The 20111-nt window shown below is 27.0% G+C and overlaps 3 protein-coding genes across 3 annotated transcripts; 2 read left to right on the forward strand and 1 right to left on the reverse strand.

The window, feature by feature from the left end:
- Positions 1 to 3537: 3537 nt before the first annotated feature.
- Positions 3538 to 7739, forward strand: LOC132949698 (transcriptional regulator ATRX homolog). The gene has a single exon (XM_061020708.1). The coding sequence runs from the start codon at positions 3538 to 3540 to the stop codon at positions 7009 to 7011; it is 3474 nt and encodes a 1157-aa protein (XP_060876691.1). The 3' UTR covers positions 7012 to 7739.
- Positions 3546 to 13471, forward strand: LOC132949699 (DNA polymerase subunit gamma-2, mitochondrial). The gene is made up of 8 exons (XM_061020709.1): positions 3546 to 3654; positions 7755 to 8200; positions 8350 to 8482; positions 10344 to 10449; positions 10528 to 10704; positions 10811 to 10997; positions 11066 to 11289; positions 13193 to 13471. Exons 2-8 carry the CDS (start codon positions 7981 to 7983, stop codon positions 13250 to 13252), a joined length of 1107 nt encoding a protein of 368 aa, XP_060876692.1. The 5' UTR covers positions 3546 to 3654; positions 7755 to 7980; the 3' UTR covers positions 13253 to 13471.
- A 2577-nt stretch (positions 13472 to 16048) lies between these two features.
- LOC132949700 (protein phosphatase inhibitor 2-like) lies at positions 16049 to 20032 on the reverse strand. Its single transcript, XM_061020710.1, has 4 exons — positions 19537 to 20032; positions 19272 to 19460; positions 18914 to 18999; positions 16049 to 18801 (listed from the first exon to the last, which is right to left on the reverse strand). Exons 1-4 carry the CDS (start codon positions 19641 to 19643, stop codon positions 18674 to 18676), a joined length of 510 nt encoding a protein of 169 aa, XP_060876693.1. The 5' UTR covers positions 19644 to 20032; the 3' UTR covers positions 16049 to 18673.
- Between the last annotated feature and the right edge of the window lie 79 nt (positions 20033 to 20111).

The following is a 20111-nucleotide window of genomic DNA, read 5'->3' on the forward strand; positions in this document are numbered from 1 at the left end:
TTATTTATATTTCATATAAAATGTTTATTTTTTTAAGTATAAGTCAATATACTTAATCAGTAGGAGTTTATGTGTTGTTAGTTGTTACAATACCAAAAATATTTATTTTTCTAGCCAAAAAGCCCCAAAACATGATATGAAAGAAATTAATATTAAAAATTATGGTATAAAAGTTCCATATTATATTTAATACCACAAGATTTTGATCTTAATCAACAAATTTATTTAATATATTTAATATATATTTAAGTTAATTACCTATGTGAATACAAGTTGATATTACTACTTATAATTTTACTTAATATTAATTATTTATAATCTATAGCTTTTTGTAATAGATTATAAAAAATAGTGTAACACACCTATATCAATTATGAAAATTGGTGTATGATTTTTTTTATTTAGGTGTAATACTTTTATAAATTTACTTAGGTACCTATTATTTTTACTATAAAATATTAATATTGGTAATGATGATAATCTATATTTTTATGGTGCTTACCTTAGATGTTTTTAAATAAAAAATATCAAATTTTGAGATACTCAATGTGTTATGATATCTTTAGATATGAAGATTGTACAATTATGTTTAAATCTTGTTATAACCGTGTTAACATACTTGTTAAATATTTAAATATTAGTATTAGGTTAGTATGTAAGTATTATTATATTTTGTATAGTTTGGGTTTTTCGACTATTTTTTTCCTCAGAATTGGTTTATTATCGATGAAACTTTTTTCTAATGAAGCGACTATTTAAAATAAGTACTCATCCACCAGTTGTTCCCGTGTTAATGTTAATTGTTTACCTATTTTCAAATGTACTGGTAACATTATTATCAGTGTTTTTTTTCTTGCGTGTATTTAACATTTAATTTTAAATTAAATTATTATAACATTATTACATTTTTTTTTATTTTCAATCTAAAATAAATCACGATCTATTCAAGTTTATGAACAATAAGTAATTTTTGTCACAGAATTTACAAAAGCTGAATGAGAAAGGTAGGTAAGCACCCACTAATGCCACCCGACAGGTCAATTGGGCAAGACTACTGGATATCCCTAGGTCAACTTGGGAAAAAAGTTTAGTTAGTGGATTTTGACATAGTGAGTGTTATAAAACACAAAAAGTTCACAACACTTTTAAGTTATACTTAAAGAAGGTATTTATTTGACATTACATTAACAATTATTAACTATTTGGTCGCTCACTAAAGCCATATGCCCAAGGCATCTATCACACGACTGGTTGCCTTCCCACCAGCCCAGCACCATCATGCTTGGTTATCAAAAAATATTATCAATGTTAACATTCGGTCACCCTGACATTAAATGACCTCATTTAATAGTATACAAAATTAGTTTGAATAATTATACATTTATACAGCAATCACTATTGGCAAGTTAATAATACAGACAAAAAAAAATATAACAAAATACACAAATAATAATTTATATGCAATTAAAAAAAATGTTACAAATGGTATATGAACATTAAGGGTTCAGTTAAGATCGAAATCTGCCAAGTATGGTGGCCTCCTAGAGATTCTTTGTAGTCTTGGTTGTTCAGTCTGCTGCGTTTGTGGATTGGTTGCGGTTACCTCTTCAATTGAATCCTCGTGTTGGTACTCTTCCTCCCCATCCTGTTTATTCTCCGGTTCTCGATCTTCCAGTGTATCACCTTGTTCTTCATATTCAAATACATCACCTTGTTCTTCCTCTTCGTTGATAGGTAGATGGTACGACTTTAAGTCAGACACATGCGCTGTTGCACAGTACTGATGTCCACTATATTGTAATAGTTCATGAAGTTTGTATGTATCTCCTGGTAATACTTGGCTGATAACCAAAGGTCTTCTGTATTTTGGTTGTACTTTGGTTGACCAGTGTACACAGGTGCTCTCTTCAGATAAACTATTTCACCAACTGAGTAATTGACATTGGTACGTGCAGCGTTATACTTTACTTTCCACAACTCATGTTCCTTCTTATGCGTTCCCTGATTCTAGATTGTAAAGTTACATTATTTGTCTATATTTGATCATTATCAAGCAGTCTGGACAATGCTCTGTCATTAACATTGGCATAATACCCAAACAGTGCGTGAATGAAAAGGGGTATCTCCAATAGTTTTATTGACCGAATCGTTGAGCTGGCTCTCCACCCGCTGAATCTCTTTATCCCATGCTCTATCAGTGTGCATACTAGATTGTATCATAGGTAACAAAGTTGCATTTGCACGTTCGACCGGCCCATTAGCTTGCGGGTGATGTACATAGTGGCTGATTGCTAGCTGATTTAGTGTTTGAATTTTGAGGTATTTATGGAGATTATTATTTGTTACATACCATCGAGCAAGACAAATGGACTAAACACCTGAAGCGTTCTAAGATTTGAAAGTTTAGCTGAACTCGCCATACTTGAATTCCACATCACCATACTGGTATTATTATGGCTTTGTAGATAATGAGTTTGAAGGTAGTTTATGATTTGGATTGGACAAAACAACAACCCAAGTAGGTAAAGTCTGGAATGAGCTGATTTTTGTTAAAGTGAGGAACCCAAGTTAGACACTTGATCTAAAACCAATACTAGGTATTTTATATTGGAAATGGTAAAAATTATGTTATTGTTTAATTTTACTGGTGGATCTTCCATTTGGCATAAAGAGAAGGTAATAAATGAAGACTCAATTCCATTAATTTTTATCTTCTATCGGTTAAATTTGAATACATTTAAAAACAAATATTATAGGTCTTTATAAGCTATTATCGTTGTGTCATTGGTTATAATATGTACCAATAGATATAAAATGCGATTTAGGGATATCGTGGGCAAAAATTTACTATAGAAAAAATGAAATGTCACTACCTTAAACATTCTAGCCAAGTGTAGGGTATCTCATGAAGCAACAGTTGTTAATTATTCTAATCTTAAATACACAGTTTTCTGAGTTGGATTTTATAGAAATAATAGAGGAGGAAAATTTTTTTTCAACTTGAATAAAATTCCCTTGTACCATACCCAATCAAAGGCATGTCTAAGAGAACAGCTAACGTAAAGTAAAATTTGTTTTTCATAAACAAAGAAAAGTAAGGTTAAATAAATATATTATACATAAGTTATTTTTTTCTTATATTTTGCTAACATAACTAATTTGTATGTAAATATATTGAAAAATCCTTTAACGTAGATAATTAAGTTACCTTTGAATTGTATAATAGGTCAATTGACTAGTATTTACATTTAACACTAGTAAATCTAAATATGAACTGCTGTACATACATTTGGTATGTTTGGCTTAACAAATTTAATTATAGCGTGCTCAATTTAATATTATAAGTATTTTGTTTATTTTTTTTAAACAAGCTATTTCTTTAGAGTTGATTAATAAGTAATTTTAAGTCATAAAGTTCTTTCAGTAAAAGGACACGTTTAAAAAATTTAAATAAAATTAGTAGATACTTATAATTTATTCACTGATAAGTAATTTTTATAAGAGAATTTTTTTTTAATGTAGATCCTGAGTTCAAACATGGCAAACAATAAGACAAGAACTGGCAAAAACACAATCAAAAACAAAGCAAAATTACCTAAAAAGAACTATAAAAATATGTCAAAGAATAAACCAGGATTAATTAAAAATAAAGAAGTTGGTAAAAATAGTGAAACTAATAATGATATTATACTTGAGTTGATGACAAAATATACTGAGCTAAACCAAACATTTGAATATATTTTATATTCTAATAAGTATAAACATACATTAACTGATGTTTTTAATATTATAAAAATGCTATTTTCCAAGTTGGAAGAATTGCAAAAACATGATGTTGACCTTAAAAATATTTTTGAAAATATTAATCTAAATAATAAAATTAAAGGTTTAATCCAAAGTACTGCAATTAATTTATCTCATGTTGTAGAACAATTAGATGTAAATGAATCTACATTCTTAAATTTTGCACGTAATTTTAGACCACTGACTACTAACACTGACAATCAAGAAGTTACAGATAGTCTAGTATCTAGTTGTGCTGGTATACCTATAGTATCAGAAGACCCTATAGTTTCAAGTTCACAATCATGTAATAATAATTGTTTAAATCAAAAAATAAAAATTGAAAATATAAGTGACCAACTCATTACAAACATATTTGGTGGACAATACACTATAGTATTGTCATCAGATGATGAGTATGAAGAATTCAATGATAATAATGGCTGCAAGAAACAGTATTTAACAAAAAGTAAACCTATCAAAAATGAAGACTTAGTAAGTTATGTAATAGGATCAGACATTAAAGATATGTTTGACCATGATAGTTCTAGCCATGATGTAATTTCACCATCAAGACAAAGTCAAGATATTATTATTCCGAAATCCAAATCACAACATAAAACACCTGTACCAAAAATTAGGAAGGTTAAGCCAAAGGTGTCTAATGAAGCTATAGATGAAGCAAGAAAAGCTGACTTTAGTTTAAGAAAACGACAGATTGATCGAAATAATGTAATGTCGAGTATAGTTAAAGAATTACATTTAAAGCCACATGATATAGTGTTAGAATTTGATACTGTTCAAAAAATACCAATAGTAAAAATTTCTAAAGAATTAGCTAAAGTCTTAAAAATACATCAGGTAGAAGGTGTTCATTTTTTATGGAATACCGTTTTTGAAACTGTGGAAAAAACAAATACCACTGAAGGGACAGGGTGTGTTTTAGCCCACCGAATGGGCATTGGTAAAACATTGCAAATTATAACTATAATATACACTATATTGTGCCATACCCAAATTAATATAAAAACATTTTTAATCATATGTCCACCTGGATTGATTTATAATTGGATGGATGAAATATATAAATGGCTAAAAGATATTGACATAGATGAAGTTGTTAAAGTTTATGATTTGCCTAAGACTCAGAAACTATACAATATAACTAACATAGCCACATGGAAATCTAAAGGCGGTATTCTTATTCTTAGTTATGAGAACTTTAAGAGTTTGGTTAATTGTAAACAAAGTGATTTACGAGAAGCATTCTATCACACTTTAGTTGATCCTGGGCCAGACGTTGTTATTCTGGATGAAGGACACTATATTAAAAACACCCAAACTATACTATTAAAAAGTTTAACACAAATCAGAACAAAAAGAAGAATAGTATTAACTGGAACTCCTATGCAAAATTCTCTTAAAGAATATCATACATTGGTAGAGTTTGTCAAACCTAACATACTGGGAAATCTTACAGATTTTGTAACAACATTTATCAAACCAATTGATGCTGGCCAATTTATAGACTCGCATGATGAAGATGTTAAAATAATGAAGCAACGTACATTCATTTTACATAAACTCTTACAAAATACTGTCCATCGCATTGATGATAAAAATCTAAAACCTTTATTTACAAATAAAATAGAATATACAATAGAGATTAATTTGACCAAGTTCCAATGTGAACTATATGAGAAGTTCTTACATTATAACAAAGCATCTAATGATGGTTATAATGTATTTTTATGTTTACATGTGTTGACATTAATAACATTACATCCATTAACATTATACAGATTGAAACATTTTAAAAATAGCAAACAACGTGAATTAGGGACTGCAGTTGATGAAAAATTATCAAAGGACTTGTCATGGATTGATAGTTATGGAGAAGATCCAAGATTTTTTGAAGCTAAACAAAGCAATAAAATCACATATGTTTTAAATACAATTCACGAATGTTCCAAAAGAAATGAAAAGGTACTTTGTTTTTTAAAATCACCATTAGCTTTGGATGCCTTAGAACATTTTTTACAACAAGAGAAAAAATGGATTTTAGGAGAAGATTATCTTAGAATGGATGGTAAAACACCATTATCTATACGAAATCAAATGTGTGAAGCTTTTAATAACCCTGAAAATACTGCTAAAGTTTTTCTCTTATCCATGGGTACTGGTGTTCTTGGATATAATATGGTTGGTGCTAATAGAGTATTGTTACTCAGTACATCGTGGAATCCAAGTAATGATTTACAAGCCATTTATAGATGTTTAAGATTTGGTCAGAAAAAAACTGTTTATGTTAACAGATTGTTAGCTAAAGGAACTGTAGAACCAAAAGCATATTATCGACAAATTTCTAAATTAGGAATGGCTAGCAGTGTTGTAGATTTACAACTTATGAGTCGAAAAGTATCATATGATCAAACTAACGACTTATTTACATTTGATTCGACAAAACATTTTAATCAACTAATACCTAATACAAAAGATCCTGTACTTAACCAACTAATCAGATACAATTTAGAATCAATTAGTGATTTTAAAGAACACGATTCCATGCTTGTTGAGTCCGTGGAAGAACAATTAACCATTGAAGAACGTAAAGCACTTTGGTTATCATTTAAGAACAAGCAATTGCCAACTAAAAGTTTGATTAAACCAAAACCACTTACAAAGTTACTAAATACAGATGAGCTTATAGCAAAATATAAAACAAATAAAAAAATAAGTGAGTCTTCTGGTACTACAAAAAACATCCAACCCATAGAGCCACAAGTTGTAATACATTCTAATGAAAGTCATGGTTCTACAATGCATACACATCTCAACAGTGCCAAGCAAACAAAAACACCGATATCTAAAAGAAAACATTCAACTTTAACAAGTACTACAGAAACCGTAAACAATCCAACACATCCAAACTCTCAACTAAAAATTCAAAAATTGTTTGAAAAATCTGACCGCCAAAGACATGTTGAACCCATACAAAATCAGTTCAGAAGTTTTCAACATAAAACTTTTAATCACCATAAGAGGCACCTGGCATCACATTATCGTGCTCCTCATGCAACTACGTTAGCAGATACCAGACATCGACCCGATCCAAACTTCCGAAACCAATCAAACCATAATCCATGTAGTATAAACCGAACATGGTATCCTGATAATCAAACATCTACTGAAAATAATATTTTAAACCGATCTGGTATGTCAAGATGAATAAGTCTAATAATTTCTTTGGATTACATAGATTATTATCCTATAAAAGTAATTATGTTGTAAAAATGTAATACCAATACAATTTATGATGATAAGTTTTGCATACAAATACTAGAAACATGTTTTATGTTAAGTAGTTATTATTTTTAGATTTCTAGTATTTTCCCAAGTTTAAATTTAAATTATTAATATGTACTCGTACTACCATCTTTATAATTTTATGAACATTTCTATTATTTATTTAAAATAATAAATAATTACTAAATTATATTCTATGTAAAATTAATTGTATTATTTACACAAAAAAATATAATTTTTTATTAAAGTGTATTTTTTGTTTGTACATACTACATGAATCATTATGTGAACTGAAATGATAGCACACTATTATCTTAGTTCATTGAAGGTCAATTGTAAGATTTTAATATTTAATATTACTATGCATGATGTGGCAAATAAATAATAACATAATATATTGTTTATACTTATTCATTGTTTAGTATTATTATTATTATCCTTTGATAAAAGAAAAATATGTATCCTAGTTGTTCCTTATTTTTATTTTAAATTAAAAGTACTGTTTAAAAAAATATATTTAGAGTTTCATTTTAACTTTCATTTATTCATTTCCACTTGTAAAAAATCAAAATATGTTAATACATTATAGAAATAAATGAATTAATTTGTTTAATTGTTTTGAGTTTTTGTTCTAAATTTTATTTAAAAGTAATAATAATTTTCAGGGACACTGGTTTCAGAAAAGATCTATCATCAGACAAAATCACAAGGAAAGAAATTATGCGTAATGCATTAGTTGTGGAAGAAGATTATTTTGTTGCTCCCACAAATCAAGTCTAATAAAACTTATAATTTTGTAGATACAGTTATTCGTCAAACTCGTAGTTATAAATTTAATTTAACTATCATTATTTTTTATTAAAATTACTTATTCAATTTTAAGATTATAAAATGAGTCTGTTAAACAGAATATTACCCATGTGTAAAGCTTATGCATATATGGAACCTATGATCATCAATAGTACTATTGACCATTTAAAATATGGAGCAACAGGTGAACTGTTATGTCAAAATATCAGAAATGAATGGTTATATAGCAATGTGACTAGTAGAGATGAAAGCGTATTTCAATTTTGTAACGTCAGGGAAAAATACTTCAACGATATTTTAAGTAAGATGAATGTATTTCACTAACCTATATTTAATTGTTAAAATAATTGATCTTTCTAGATAAAAAAAATTATAACCATTTAATATTTTAGATAATAACATTTTATTATTATTATTATTATTATTATTATTACATTGGTTTTATCTAAGGTCTTAAAGATCCATTTATGAATGCTAAACAGTTTTCCAATAACCAACTACCATTCAGTTTTGCTGATTCTAGAAGTCTCTGTGAACAACCAGATTTAATGGATTCTGGAGTTGGAGATAGAAAATGTTTTAGGTAATATATAAAATATCTAAGCAGTTGGAATACATGTTGAGTAAAAATAAAAAACTGATAATAATTTCATTTTTAATCTGAAATATGATTTCCAGAAAATTGATATCGATGATAATTAGTAGTCCCGTATAGGACATAGGTATAGGAATTATTGTCTTAGGTATTTACTATTTAGGCTACATTATAAAAGTAGTACCACCGTCTGGCGTCTACCATTGTTATACGGTCATCTGATAACATGGCAAAACAACGATGACGCGCGAATATGCAAAAGTAATAGTTTTTACTTTTTTATATAATATGTTATTTACAATTGTTATGGAACATTTTAAAACTGATAGGAATCTCCTAATTTATCACCGAAAAACACTGCCGTAGTTGTGCTAAGTCATCTGAAGTTATAATAGTTATCTTAACATCACTATATTATTACCTACTGGTTACCAAATCGGAGGTTCCATGGTCTATAGATATTAATTAATAGGCATTTTTTTAAGTTGGGAAAAATTTTAAAATGAATGGTATAATATGATGAGAAGGCGCATCCTATAGACTTCAGGAGTCATTAAAGACCAGATTAACAGTGGACAATTTTAGGTGAGCAAGTTATAATCACCACATATATGAGATGAAGATGAGTTACAAGATGAGATAAGCTGTTGTATGGAGACTGTATGGGCCTCAAAGACAGGGAGTATAATAATATGATCTATACTGGGATGCCAGTTTTAAAACGGTTTTGACAATCAGTAAAATTATAGAAAAGGTGTGTGTGTTTCCTACAGTTCCAAGAATAATGAAAACTCAAGACCACGGAGCTAATTAATTAGTTCTTTTAAAAGGACGTGATACCCACATGTGTTGTCTCTGTCTTACAAGCACGTAACATAGCAAATTTTACTCTTAGCAGAGCACGTGTAGCTCCGTTAATTTAAAAATTAATGTGAATTTACCTCTTTTGAAATTTAAAGGCAAGATTATTATCTAGGCAACCTCATGGGCTTTTTATTATATTTTAATTTTAAAGCGAGGTATGAAGTTTTTAAGATGTACATACAAATTACAATTTTAAAATACTCATAACTCGCTTTAAAATTAAAATATAATTAAAAAGCCCATGAAGTTGCCTAAATAATAATCTTACCTTTGGATTTTATAAGAATTCAATTCACTCTAATTTTTAAACTAACGGAGCTACACGTGTTCTGCTGAGCGTACAATTTAGTATGTTATGCATTTGTAAGACGGAGACAACATATGTGGCTATCACATCCTCTTAATGGTTGTTGCACTTACTACAAGGTTTCTATTATTTTTTTCCATATTCAAACAATTTGCTTTAATGAAAGGTTTAAATGAAATTCAAAAATTTTAACTTGAGAGTATTGCTTGGTACCTTCTAATTCAAACCCTATACTATGTATTTGCAACAGTATAATGTTTAAACAAGCTTATAATTTGCATCACTGTTTTTTAGCGATTTAAATAAAATTGCATATATATCAATATTAAAAGGAGAATTTAAGATATGGAAAATGAAACGGAGCTGGGAAACAGCGCCAACTAAACAACTGGATGCATTTATGTTTCCCTGGAGATATTATTCCTAACTTATCAAAGCATTTTTTCTATTATAAAAAGGGGTTTTAAGCACAACAAAAATACACATTGTAAAATCAATACATTCTTCGTTCCATTCCAAATTTAAAATAGAAGAAATAAACAGTATTAGTATACAAAATATTAATTAATTTCTATCATGGTTATTCCAAATAATATTTTAAATCTTATATATTATTATTATATATAGGTACCTATATTTCTAAATGTTATCAATATTATGTGCCTTTCCCTAATGTAGCCCTAAGAATTTTACAAGGTTTAAGTATTTCGCATTTTGTATACCGGAAGAAAGTCAACAATTTTTCTATCACTGGCAAAGGCAACGCAAAATTTGGTGGAGAAAAGTAACGATAATAAATTAAAACATTATTTTAAGACTTATAAATTATGTTTTTATATTATATATTATTCATATTTCGTAGTTCTCGGCGAATCCTGGTAGATTTTCATTGACGGAAATATCGATTGATGATAATGGGCAAGAGAGCACGGAAATCCGGGCTGAATTTGAATGGGGCCAGGAAACAATTGAAACCATACGTAACGTAAACACTAAAATGTTTGATAGTCTAGAGCCAGCAGAACAAGAAATGTTTTTAGTAAGTAGTAAATACAAAAATAATTCCTATATTATTGTGCGTGACTGCAGTCGATAATTACAATATTAGTAATAAATAATTAATCTTGTTTGTTTCAATTAAATAGTCAAGGGTAGGAAAAAGAAAAGTCTTGCCTCACGTAGTAGAAAGTGAAACTAGTCTCGAGAAAGCGTGTATGGTGTTTCTGTGTGATGGTTATACAGAATTACCTTATCATAATGATCGCAGGGAAGTGTTCCGGTTCCATCGTAAATTGGCTCCATATAAAATAACATTCGCGGCTCCGCTATTAAGTTAGTTAGATTAGACAAGTGTGTGATTTTTAATTTATTTTTAATAGATTGATTTTAACAATTTGTAGATGCCAAAAAAGCTGACGAACTGAGGCAACTTTCCATATACTTGGGACTAAATTTAAAAAAATCTGGGGTATCAACCTTAATAACTCCATACCTGGCAAAAAAATCTCTCGAATCACAGTTCACAGATTCGGACTGTCTTGGCATACCTTATATAGCTGTACTCAACGAGTCTACTTTAGAAGATGGTATTGTAGGACTTCGTAGTATTGAAACTACTCTTGAGGTAGGACCAGTTATTTGTATATAATATTATATTTAGAAACATTTTTTATATTAATTCAAGACATTATCTTGTATTATTAAGACATATTTTATACACGCTTAATTCGTACATTGGTTTTTGGGCTTATAAGCAAAGCTTGGTGTTTGATTGGAACACTTGTATTTTTTGGCAGTGCTCCAGAGCTGTATATCATATAACTAGATGAGTTTGAGAAAAAGATTATATATAAGAATTTTGGTTTTGAGAACTTACCGAAGAAGGGTCTGAGAAGTGTAGAGTGTTGGCTCATGTTAGACATTTCTTGAAAATTAGGCCTAGATATTTGGCTGTCAGGATTAGATATGGGTTCATTGTTTACATGTATTAGTGGAGGTTGGCTTTGATGGAGAGGAAAGGTAGTGTGCTACCATCCTACCCTAACCATCTTGATCCAATTTGCTAAAAGATAAGGTACTATATGTTTAAATCGAAGCACTCCATCTGGTAGAAATTTTGTATACAGGATATAAAAATAAATAAATAAACACCATTTTAAAACCACTAGCTTCCTCGCTCCGCTCAGAATCTAAAATGTATTTTTTTGTTGTAAGTCAACATAATGAAACAATTTTTAAATAGTTTTTATTTAAAAATACATTGAGTATAATTTTCATACAAAATAAAATGATAAAAGATTAATACTTTTTTTTATCAAGTAGAAGATTTTGAAAAGATACAAATATTTTAAAGATAATTCACAATTTTTATAAATGGTAATTAAAATAATATTAGTGAAAAAAGTTGAAATAAATCTAAATATTTAATTGTGTATATTAATTAATAATAATTTACGTAGTGGTGAAAAATTCATATGATTTTTTGTTCATTTGGGGATCTTATGCTAATGTTCAGGTCAATATCATTTTATGTTGATTTAAATTTTTCCTAGTTTATTATTCCATTGTTTAGAGCAGCGTTTGTCATTCTTTTTGGTGGAGAGGTAATAATGGTTAAAAATCATATGAATTTACAACAAAAAAATACATAATTAACCAACAATGTTAGTCCAACTTAGTGTCATTTTTATAGCATAATAATTATATTCAATATCTATTTGAGCAAATACCATTTTAGAATTTGTCCATGTATGTTAATTAAAGTGTGTTTCGTTAAAAAAATATTAGGAATCTATCCTATAATTTTCAAACTTTTGATTTGTGTCCATTATCCATGTTTATTATCCATAAAAAAACCCTAATGAAATAATGAAGTTATTTATTTTTATATAATTAATTCAACTTCAAAATAGTTATAAGTGCATGATAGACCATACATTTTAGATTCTGAGCGGAGCGAGGAAGCTAGTGGTTTTAAAATGGTGTTTATTTATTTATTTTTATATCCTGTATACAAAATTTCTACCAGATGGAGTGCTTCGATTTAAACATATAGTACCTTATCTTTTAGCAAATTGGATCAAGATGGTACTTTAAAGAGGTCATTTTTCGATTTTCCCAATAGTTATTTAATGCCACGGGAAAAACTACTGACAAATTACAAAAAAAACCGCTTGAAATGGGATTTTAATTTCTTACGATTTGTTTATCACCGTAGCAACAAATAAAAAATTATAATATTATAATATTAATTCTACTTAAAGGCTATAATAAATAATAAAAATTTAAAAAATCCAGACCGATAAACCGTCTCCGCTCAGAATCATTTATCTTATACAATGATATTATATCATTGAATTCAATTTTAATACAATCCATTATACGTTGTCCCACTTGTAACCTACTGTACAGCAGAGCGACATCCACTTACCCGCTTTTTTTAAAGTTTATAAGTTATGTAGTTTATATTTAAATATTTAATTACATTATCTATTTTATTCTTATATTTTGTCTTATGTTTTTTATAGGAAAAAATCCATGTGGCCAATTTGACTTCTTACGTTGAACTTCTCATAAAGAATTACTGATTATGTTACTACCACTATAAACTATAAATTAATCATTTAAAATTTGTTAAACAAAACATATTTGTATTAATTTGCATATTATTATAAATATTAATAAAAAAAAATGTAATGATGTATGGTTAACATTAATATAAAATACTATACAATTTATAAATATATGTATATTGTTAGAATAAAATAATTATAAAATAAAAATATACAGATAGTATCAATAAATTAAAATATTTGCATAACTCAACTACATAATTCATTTCCAGGATTATCTAAATAATCTATATTTATAATTTTTTTTTAAAAAGTTCACATTGCCTGTCTTTAATAAATATCAAATATCCCATTTTATACAAACTGTGAAATACTGCAATATAATATAGAATTTCAGAGTATCCCACATTTTCTGTAACCACAGTATTATATACCTAACGATTTGCAAATTTTGAAAATTTAACAATTAGTATTTAAAATATAATACATTAGAGTCAGCTGTTATTTATTGTCTATAATTCTATATGATTGTTTTTCTTATAAGGTATCGTCTAAACCAAAAGGTAACATTTTTTATTTAAAATTTAAATTGATTTAAGGTACTTTTAGCTGTAAAAATTTCAGTAGTCTTTACAATTTTTTATTACTAAAATGATTTAGAAAAAGTAAAATCTAAATAGGTATTTCAATAGGCTTTACACTGTTAATTTGTATTTTGTATATTTGTATATATAAATCCAAAAATAAACCTAATAGTGAAAAAGGCCAAGTCCCAGGCCCAAAAATGTCTGCAAGACCATCAAAGTAGTGAGACCTAAACTGCGGCCAAGTATGCTCTTTTTTAGTCAATATTCAATAACCTTAATATACAAATATATTCATGTGCAACAAATCTTTTTTAATTGTATTGCTTATCACTTGGCTAGTTTCTGATTTTGTCTCTTTGAACTTATCAGCAACTGAAATAGATTTCAATCACCCACTGATTATTTTTCTTTGAAACTGACCAATTGATAAACAAATAAGATATTTGTTCATGAATGTATTTTTATATTAAGGACTTAAGGTTATTGAGTAAAGAAAGAACATACTTGGTCTGCAATACAGGCCTCACTACTTTGATAGACTGACTTTTTGGGTCTAGGACTTGGTCCTTTTTTCACGGTTAGGTTTTTGTTTAATATCATTCCTTTTTGCTGGCTTCTGTATAGTGGCCGACGTCTTCTTGGGTTTAATCATAATAATATAAAGTATCTGACCAGATTTTGCTATGTGGTGGTTGTCGATATCCAATGTCACTTCATGCATTTATAACTACCCTCAATAAAACGACATTAAGATTGAGAAAGTTTCAATTTTTAGATTTACCCCTTTGTAGCATAAGGTATGTCTGGTTTTGTCAAATTGCATGTATCTACCCTCTGCCGTGCGTTCTGATAAATGTCCATCATCAGTATTAGAAAAATCACATTTACTACCCCTAATATCTTTAATTAAAGGTTGATTTTTGCTCTTATCATAAAAACTGACAAAACATTTAGATTCAGCACCCTTGTTAACATTTGATTGATGAATATTTATGTACGTGTTGGTTTTGTAAATTTAAAAAAAAATACTCCCCTACAAACCCCAATTGCCACTAATTTTGAAAAGATTACAATTTTTGGATTTTTCAATTTACTTGCATTATAAAATCTACCTTGTGCTAAATTTCACGTTTCTACCTATATGGGAGCCTGGAAGTATTTTATAATAATTTTGATGATAGGTCAGTCAGTAACAAAAATTCAAACTCTTAAGTGCTCCTCTTTTGAAGACTTAATAATAAGGGCTTAAATTTATACAATGTCCTAAGCTCCTTAAGCTTAATCTATATTTCAAACTTAAAAGTTTTTAATTCTATCTTAGAGCAGAGATATGATGGTTGGAAAAACTGGCTGAAGATGTTCTTGTAAAGGTATACTGGTTTTTTGAAATTTGGCCGGCCCAGATAATGCTCTTTGAAGTTTTTAGTTTTAAAAAAAATGTGAACAGATAACAAATAAAAAAGATAAAAGATTTAACTAATTAAATAATTGTACTAATTGACTAGTAATTGTAAAAAATTTACCTTTACACTAGAAAATTCTAGTGTAATAAATATCAACACAAGTAGTGGAGAATGACATTTGGAAAAAATATTGCTTAGCTAAGATGTCTGCTAAAATACTGCTCAGACACAATACTTATGGCTTTTATAAGCATTCTTATAGATATTTATAATAATATACTAGATATAATAAAGTATTAAAATAATGAAATATATATTCATTAGGTGAATTTTTAATACAATTATGATTTTTTGCAAGTCAAATTGAATGCATTTGTTCTAAGTTAGTGTATTTATAGATAGAAATAAAAATATAAATGTTTAATTTTATATTTAATACATCTTGATTTTACAGTAGAAATAATGAAATATATATTCATTAGGTGAATTTTTAATACAATTATGATTTTTTGCAAGTCAAATTGAATGCATTTGTTCTAAGTTAGTGTATTTATAGATAGAAATAAAAATATAAATGTTTAATTTTATATTTAATACATCTTGATTTTACAGTATTTTTATCAGGTTACTACTGACTACATAATGAAAATAATTCATGGTACAAAATATTTTAATTTTTGATTTAAGTTATCTTATACCAGTCAATCCAACCACAGCATACAACTGTATAGTAGTCACGATTTAGAGAAGATATCTTCTCTACATCGTAATAGTAGTATATTATTGTGTAGTATTACTAAAACTAAATAGCAAACAGTAAATATTCAAAAATGTTTGTTTGATTTATTAAAATATCAATAATTTTACGTTTGATTTTGATACATTTATTTTAAGAACTAATTATAATTTATAACAATTACATAAATATATTCATTTTAGCCCATCCAAAAAACCAGCTGTTGGATCTCATTTTGGAACAGTTTAAATATAAAAAGTATATTATACTAATACAGTTTTTAGTTTTGGCTATTAAGACTAGAAAAACGTACACAAGTAAGTTAACAGGATAACAGCTTAATCTTATTCTCAATATCTAATTATATGTATTATCTATAACAAATGTACATATTACTTATATTAGTATATAATTATATTGTTATGAGTTATGTGCACTTACTAGTTACAATGTTATAACAATAGTTTACTATAACAACCAATATATTATATTTGCTCATTTGAATTTGTTAATAATACAATGGTTTATTTTATTGACATTTTATTCATTTATTATGTAACAAGGACTTACGAGAGCAAAGCTTTCTCTAGCTTTTTAACAATAGAAACGTATGTAGTTCCCAAAACACAATAAGCTATAAGCATTAAAATATTAATGTATGTTTAACTGAAAAATAATATTTATCAAAAAGTATAATTTATATGTAATTGGTTATTTAATTGTCTTTTCCAACAATAAATATATTATATTATAATCCATTCTAGTCCAGTGGTTTGTAATGGAGATTTTATTCGCAATATAATAACCTAACTTAAACCCAAATAAATGCTAATTAACTAAAAACATCTGATTGGTATTAAAAAATATATATAAATGTATACTAATATTTTACCGTTTTTATGAAAAAATAAAAACCAAGACTAAAAATTAATAAAATAAAATTATAAAAATACAATTTTCTCAGTGAGACAACAGTTGAGAACCTAGTCAATACATCAAATGTTATCTTACCTAAATAGGTACCTAATACCTACTGGTAAAATAAATAAAACCATTTATTGAATTAAAGTTGCTAGTAAATAAGTCATATATTATAAATGTAATCACGTAGTTTAACAGTTCATAATTTATAATTTTTATATAAGAAAAAAAAAATATTACATAATATCATTTTTACATAAGAATTTACCTATTATATTACATAGAATAAGTCTGTAATACACAATTTAGTCTTTCATTTTAAAATTATGTAACACTTGACACAAATCAATAAATTCAACTTTAATACTTTAAAAATTAAAATATACATAAGGTACATAAACTCTTAAATAAAAATATGTATAGTAATAATATATGAGCGATATCCTTATAGAAAAGGTCTGATATTAATTTGTTTTCATTATTAGAAGGATATAAATCTATTCATTAAACATAAATGTTTCTCAGTAGAAATTTGTTAACACAGACCGGTATGAAAACAAAGGTCCCGGTATATTTAATTTACATACTGATTTGTGTTGACAAATTTAAAGAGTAATTATAAGTGACAAATCTATACAAAATTAAGGATGAAATATTATAATTATAGTTTCAAATTTACCAAGGGACTGTCAAAATATAAAAATTAGTAAATCAATATGCATTACTGTTTATGTATAAAAAAAATCATCATCAAAATCAACCCATTCAAACTCAAATATTTTGTACCTATTTTATTAATTAGTTTTAACTATATTGTAGCCTGTAGGTACTTAACAATACATTTTGTTGATATAAGTATTTCAAAAAAAATAGAGTAAATTGTTTTATTTAGTTTTTTTTATACACACAAGCTAATTTATCTAACTTATTTGTGCACTAAAAACACGATTGAAAATTAAATAATACAATTTTTCATTTTAAGCTGAATAAATGGCACTGTTATAGTAATTTTATCTTAAACAGATAACAAATAACAGTGTAATATGTATATCAAATATAACAATTTACAGTTAAAATATTATTATTTATTAAATTAACACATTTTATCATATTTCAGTTAGAGTTAAACAAATTATTTTGACTCACATTGACTGAAATCAAATCATAACAAAATATTTTTATTTTAATAAGAAACTCAACTAATATTAATTATATTATTGTATAAATAACTAAGAATAAAGCAATTAATTTTATTAAGGGAATATTTTTGTCTCTGCACATAATATTACACCAGGAAATAAAGTACTTGAATTTTGCTAAAATATTCAGATGTCGCTTTCATAAGCTAACCATAACAAACATGCAGCTAAATAAATAATTTAAATACAATAACTTATAAATATTGAATGGTATATTTGCAATTTAATTTGACATAAATTGTGTATTAGGCGACATTTTTATAGTTTATTAGCTATTTTGTAAAAATCAACTATGTGATTCAAAGAAACTATGAAAAATGTCCATATTAAATTTAATAAATTATGGTGATTGTTTAATTCTTTTAATTTAATAATTTATGGTAATTGTTTAATTTTTTTAAATTATATTTATAAAATACATGAAATAATAAGCAATCCATATTTGTAGTTAACAAATTACCAAATATGCAAAATGTTACCTCAATAAAATAACATAATAAATCACAATACATTTTTGTTCTTCAATATTGTACAATAAGCTTTTAGAAAACAAACAACAAAAAAAATGTGCTTTATATACCAAACTAGCTTCATTTTTGTTTATTATTATCATCATTTTCATCTTCATCTTCATCCATCATTTGTTTGGCCAGTATTTTTGCAGTTTGGAATTCATTATAATGTTCTTTTCTTTTTTGTTCAAATACCTCTCTTGTAACTGAAATAATAAAATCTATATAGATATTATATATGTAAAGAATTTTAGTTCCTGAATAACTAAGGTACATAAATTATGACACAGTTAATCAGTTTTACAAAATATAACAAACTTTTATCTTCTGGAGATTCATCTTCAGATTCAGGTTCTTCTTCTGATTGAAATGAACTACTTCTCCGTCTACCTCCTTCCTCAATCCTAGTAAATCAATCTAATTATTATTTATTTATAAAATTTAGTCATCAAAGTGATGAAGGTACTTCAAGATTTTAATCAAGAGGATTGGGCTGGGGATTATTAAATGTTAAAATTATATTTTGATGTAAGTACCTATGATCTTTTACAGGCCTTTTTAATAGATATGTACTTGTTTTGTAATAATTTATCTTTAAAAAAAAAAATGTTAATTTTAGAAAATATTTATCCTAGTTTATATTTATTTCAAAACTAGATAAAGTGATATTATATACCTTTTCCTCAACTCTTCTGCATTTACACCACCGTCCATTTCGTCATCATCTTCATTAACTTCACGTTCGTATGGTGTTTTTGGTTCATCCACTTTCATGTGTCCATAATCTTTATCTGGTGGATGTAAAGTCTTTAATATATTCATCTCGTCCCACTTAGCAGACTTGTTCCCAATTTTTTTCTGTTTTCTAGAATATAGAAACTGAATTAGGTACGATTTATTATATTATGAGATTTATGATTACCTAATCTAAAATAACTTACTCTTTTTCTTCATAACTCACAGAAGGCTTTAGAATACCTTTGGACGGTTCTTTTTTCAAGTTATCGGTGGGATTTTCAGATCCTGATGGACCCGAAGTAGAAGCCATCTGTATTCAATTTAATTTCTAATCGCAGTTATAAATTTTAATAGGAACCTCAATAATGTTGCATTATTCGCGTTTAGGAATTTAAAACCATTTCAGGTACATATTTTAGATATTTATTTAAATTTGTTATATTGTTATCACTTTTGACTTTTTTCAATTATTAATAACAAATAGTAAAAATAATATTAATGTCGTTTTTTTTTTTGTTAAATCGTGTGATAATATTTAATAGTTAAAAATTAAAATGTTAAATGATGTTTACCACGGACTAACCGCTAAAGTGTCAATTATCTTAGTTCATGTTACTGACCAATGTACGGCGCACTATGTAGAGGTATTTACTATTTAGATTTTAGATTCTTCTTTTCATTGTGGTACACCGCCATCAAGTTATAAGTAATTTCTAAATGATAGATACACAGTTGCAGCAACTTTACGAATCATGATTGATAACTCGGGAAGTCGTCA

Source organism: Metopolophium dirhodum, chromosome 7, assembly GCF_019925205.1.
Source record: "Metopolophium dirhodum isolate CAU chromosome 7, ASM1992520v1, whole genome shotgun sequence".
In the NCBI taxonomy this organism is placed as follows: domain Eukaryota; kingdom Metazoa; phylum Arthropoda; class Insecta; order Hemiptera; family Aphididae; genus Metopolophium; species Metopolophium dirhodum.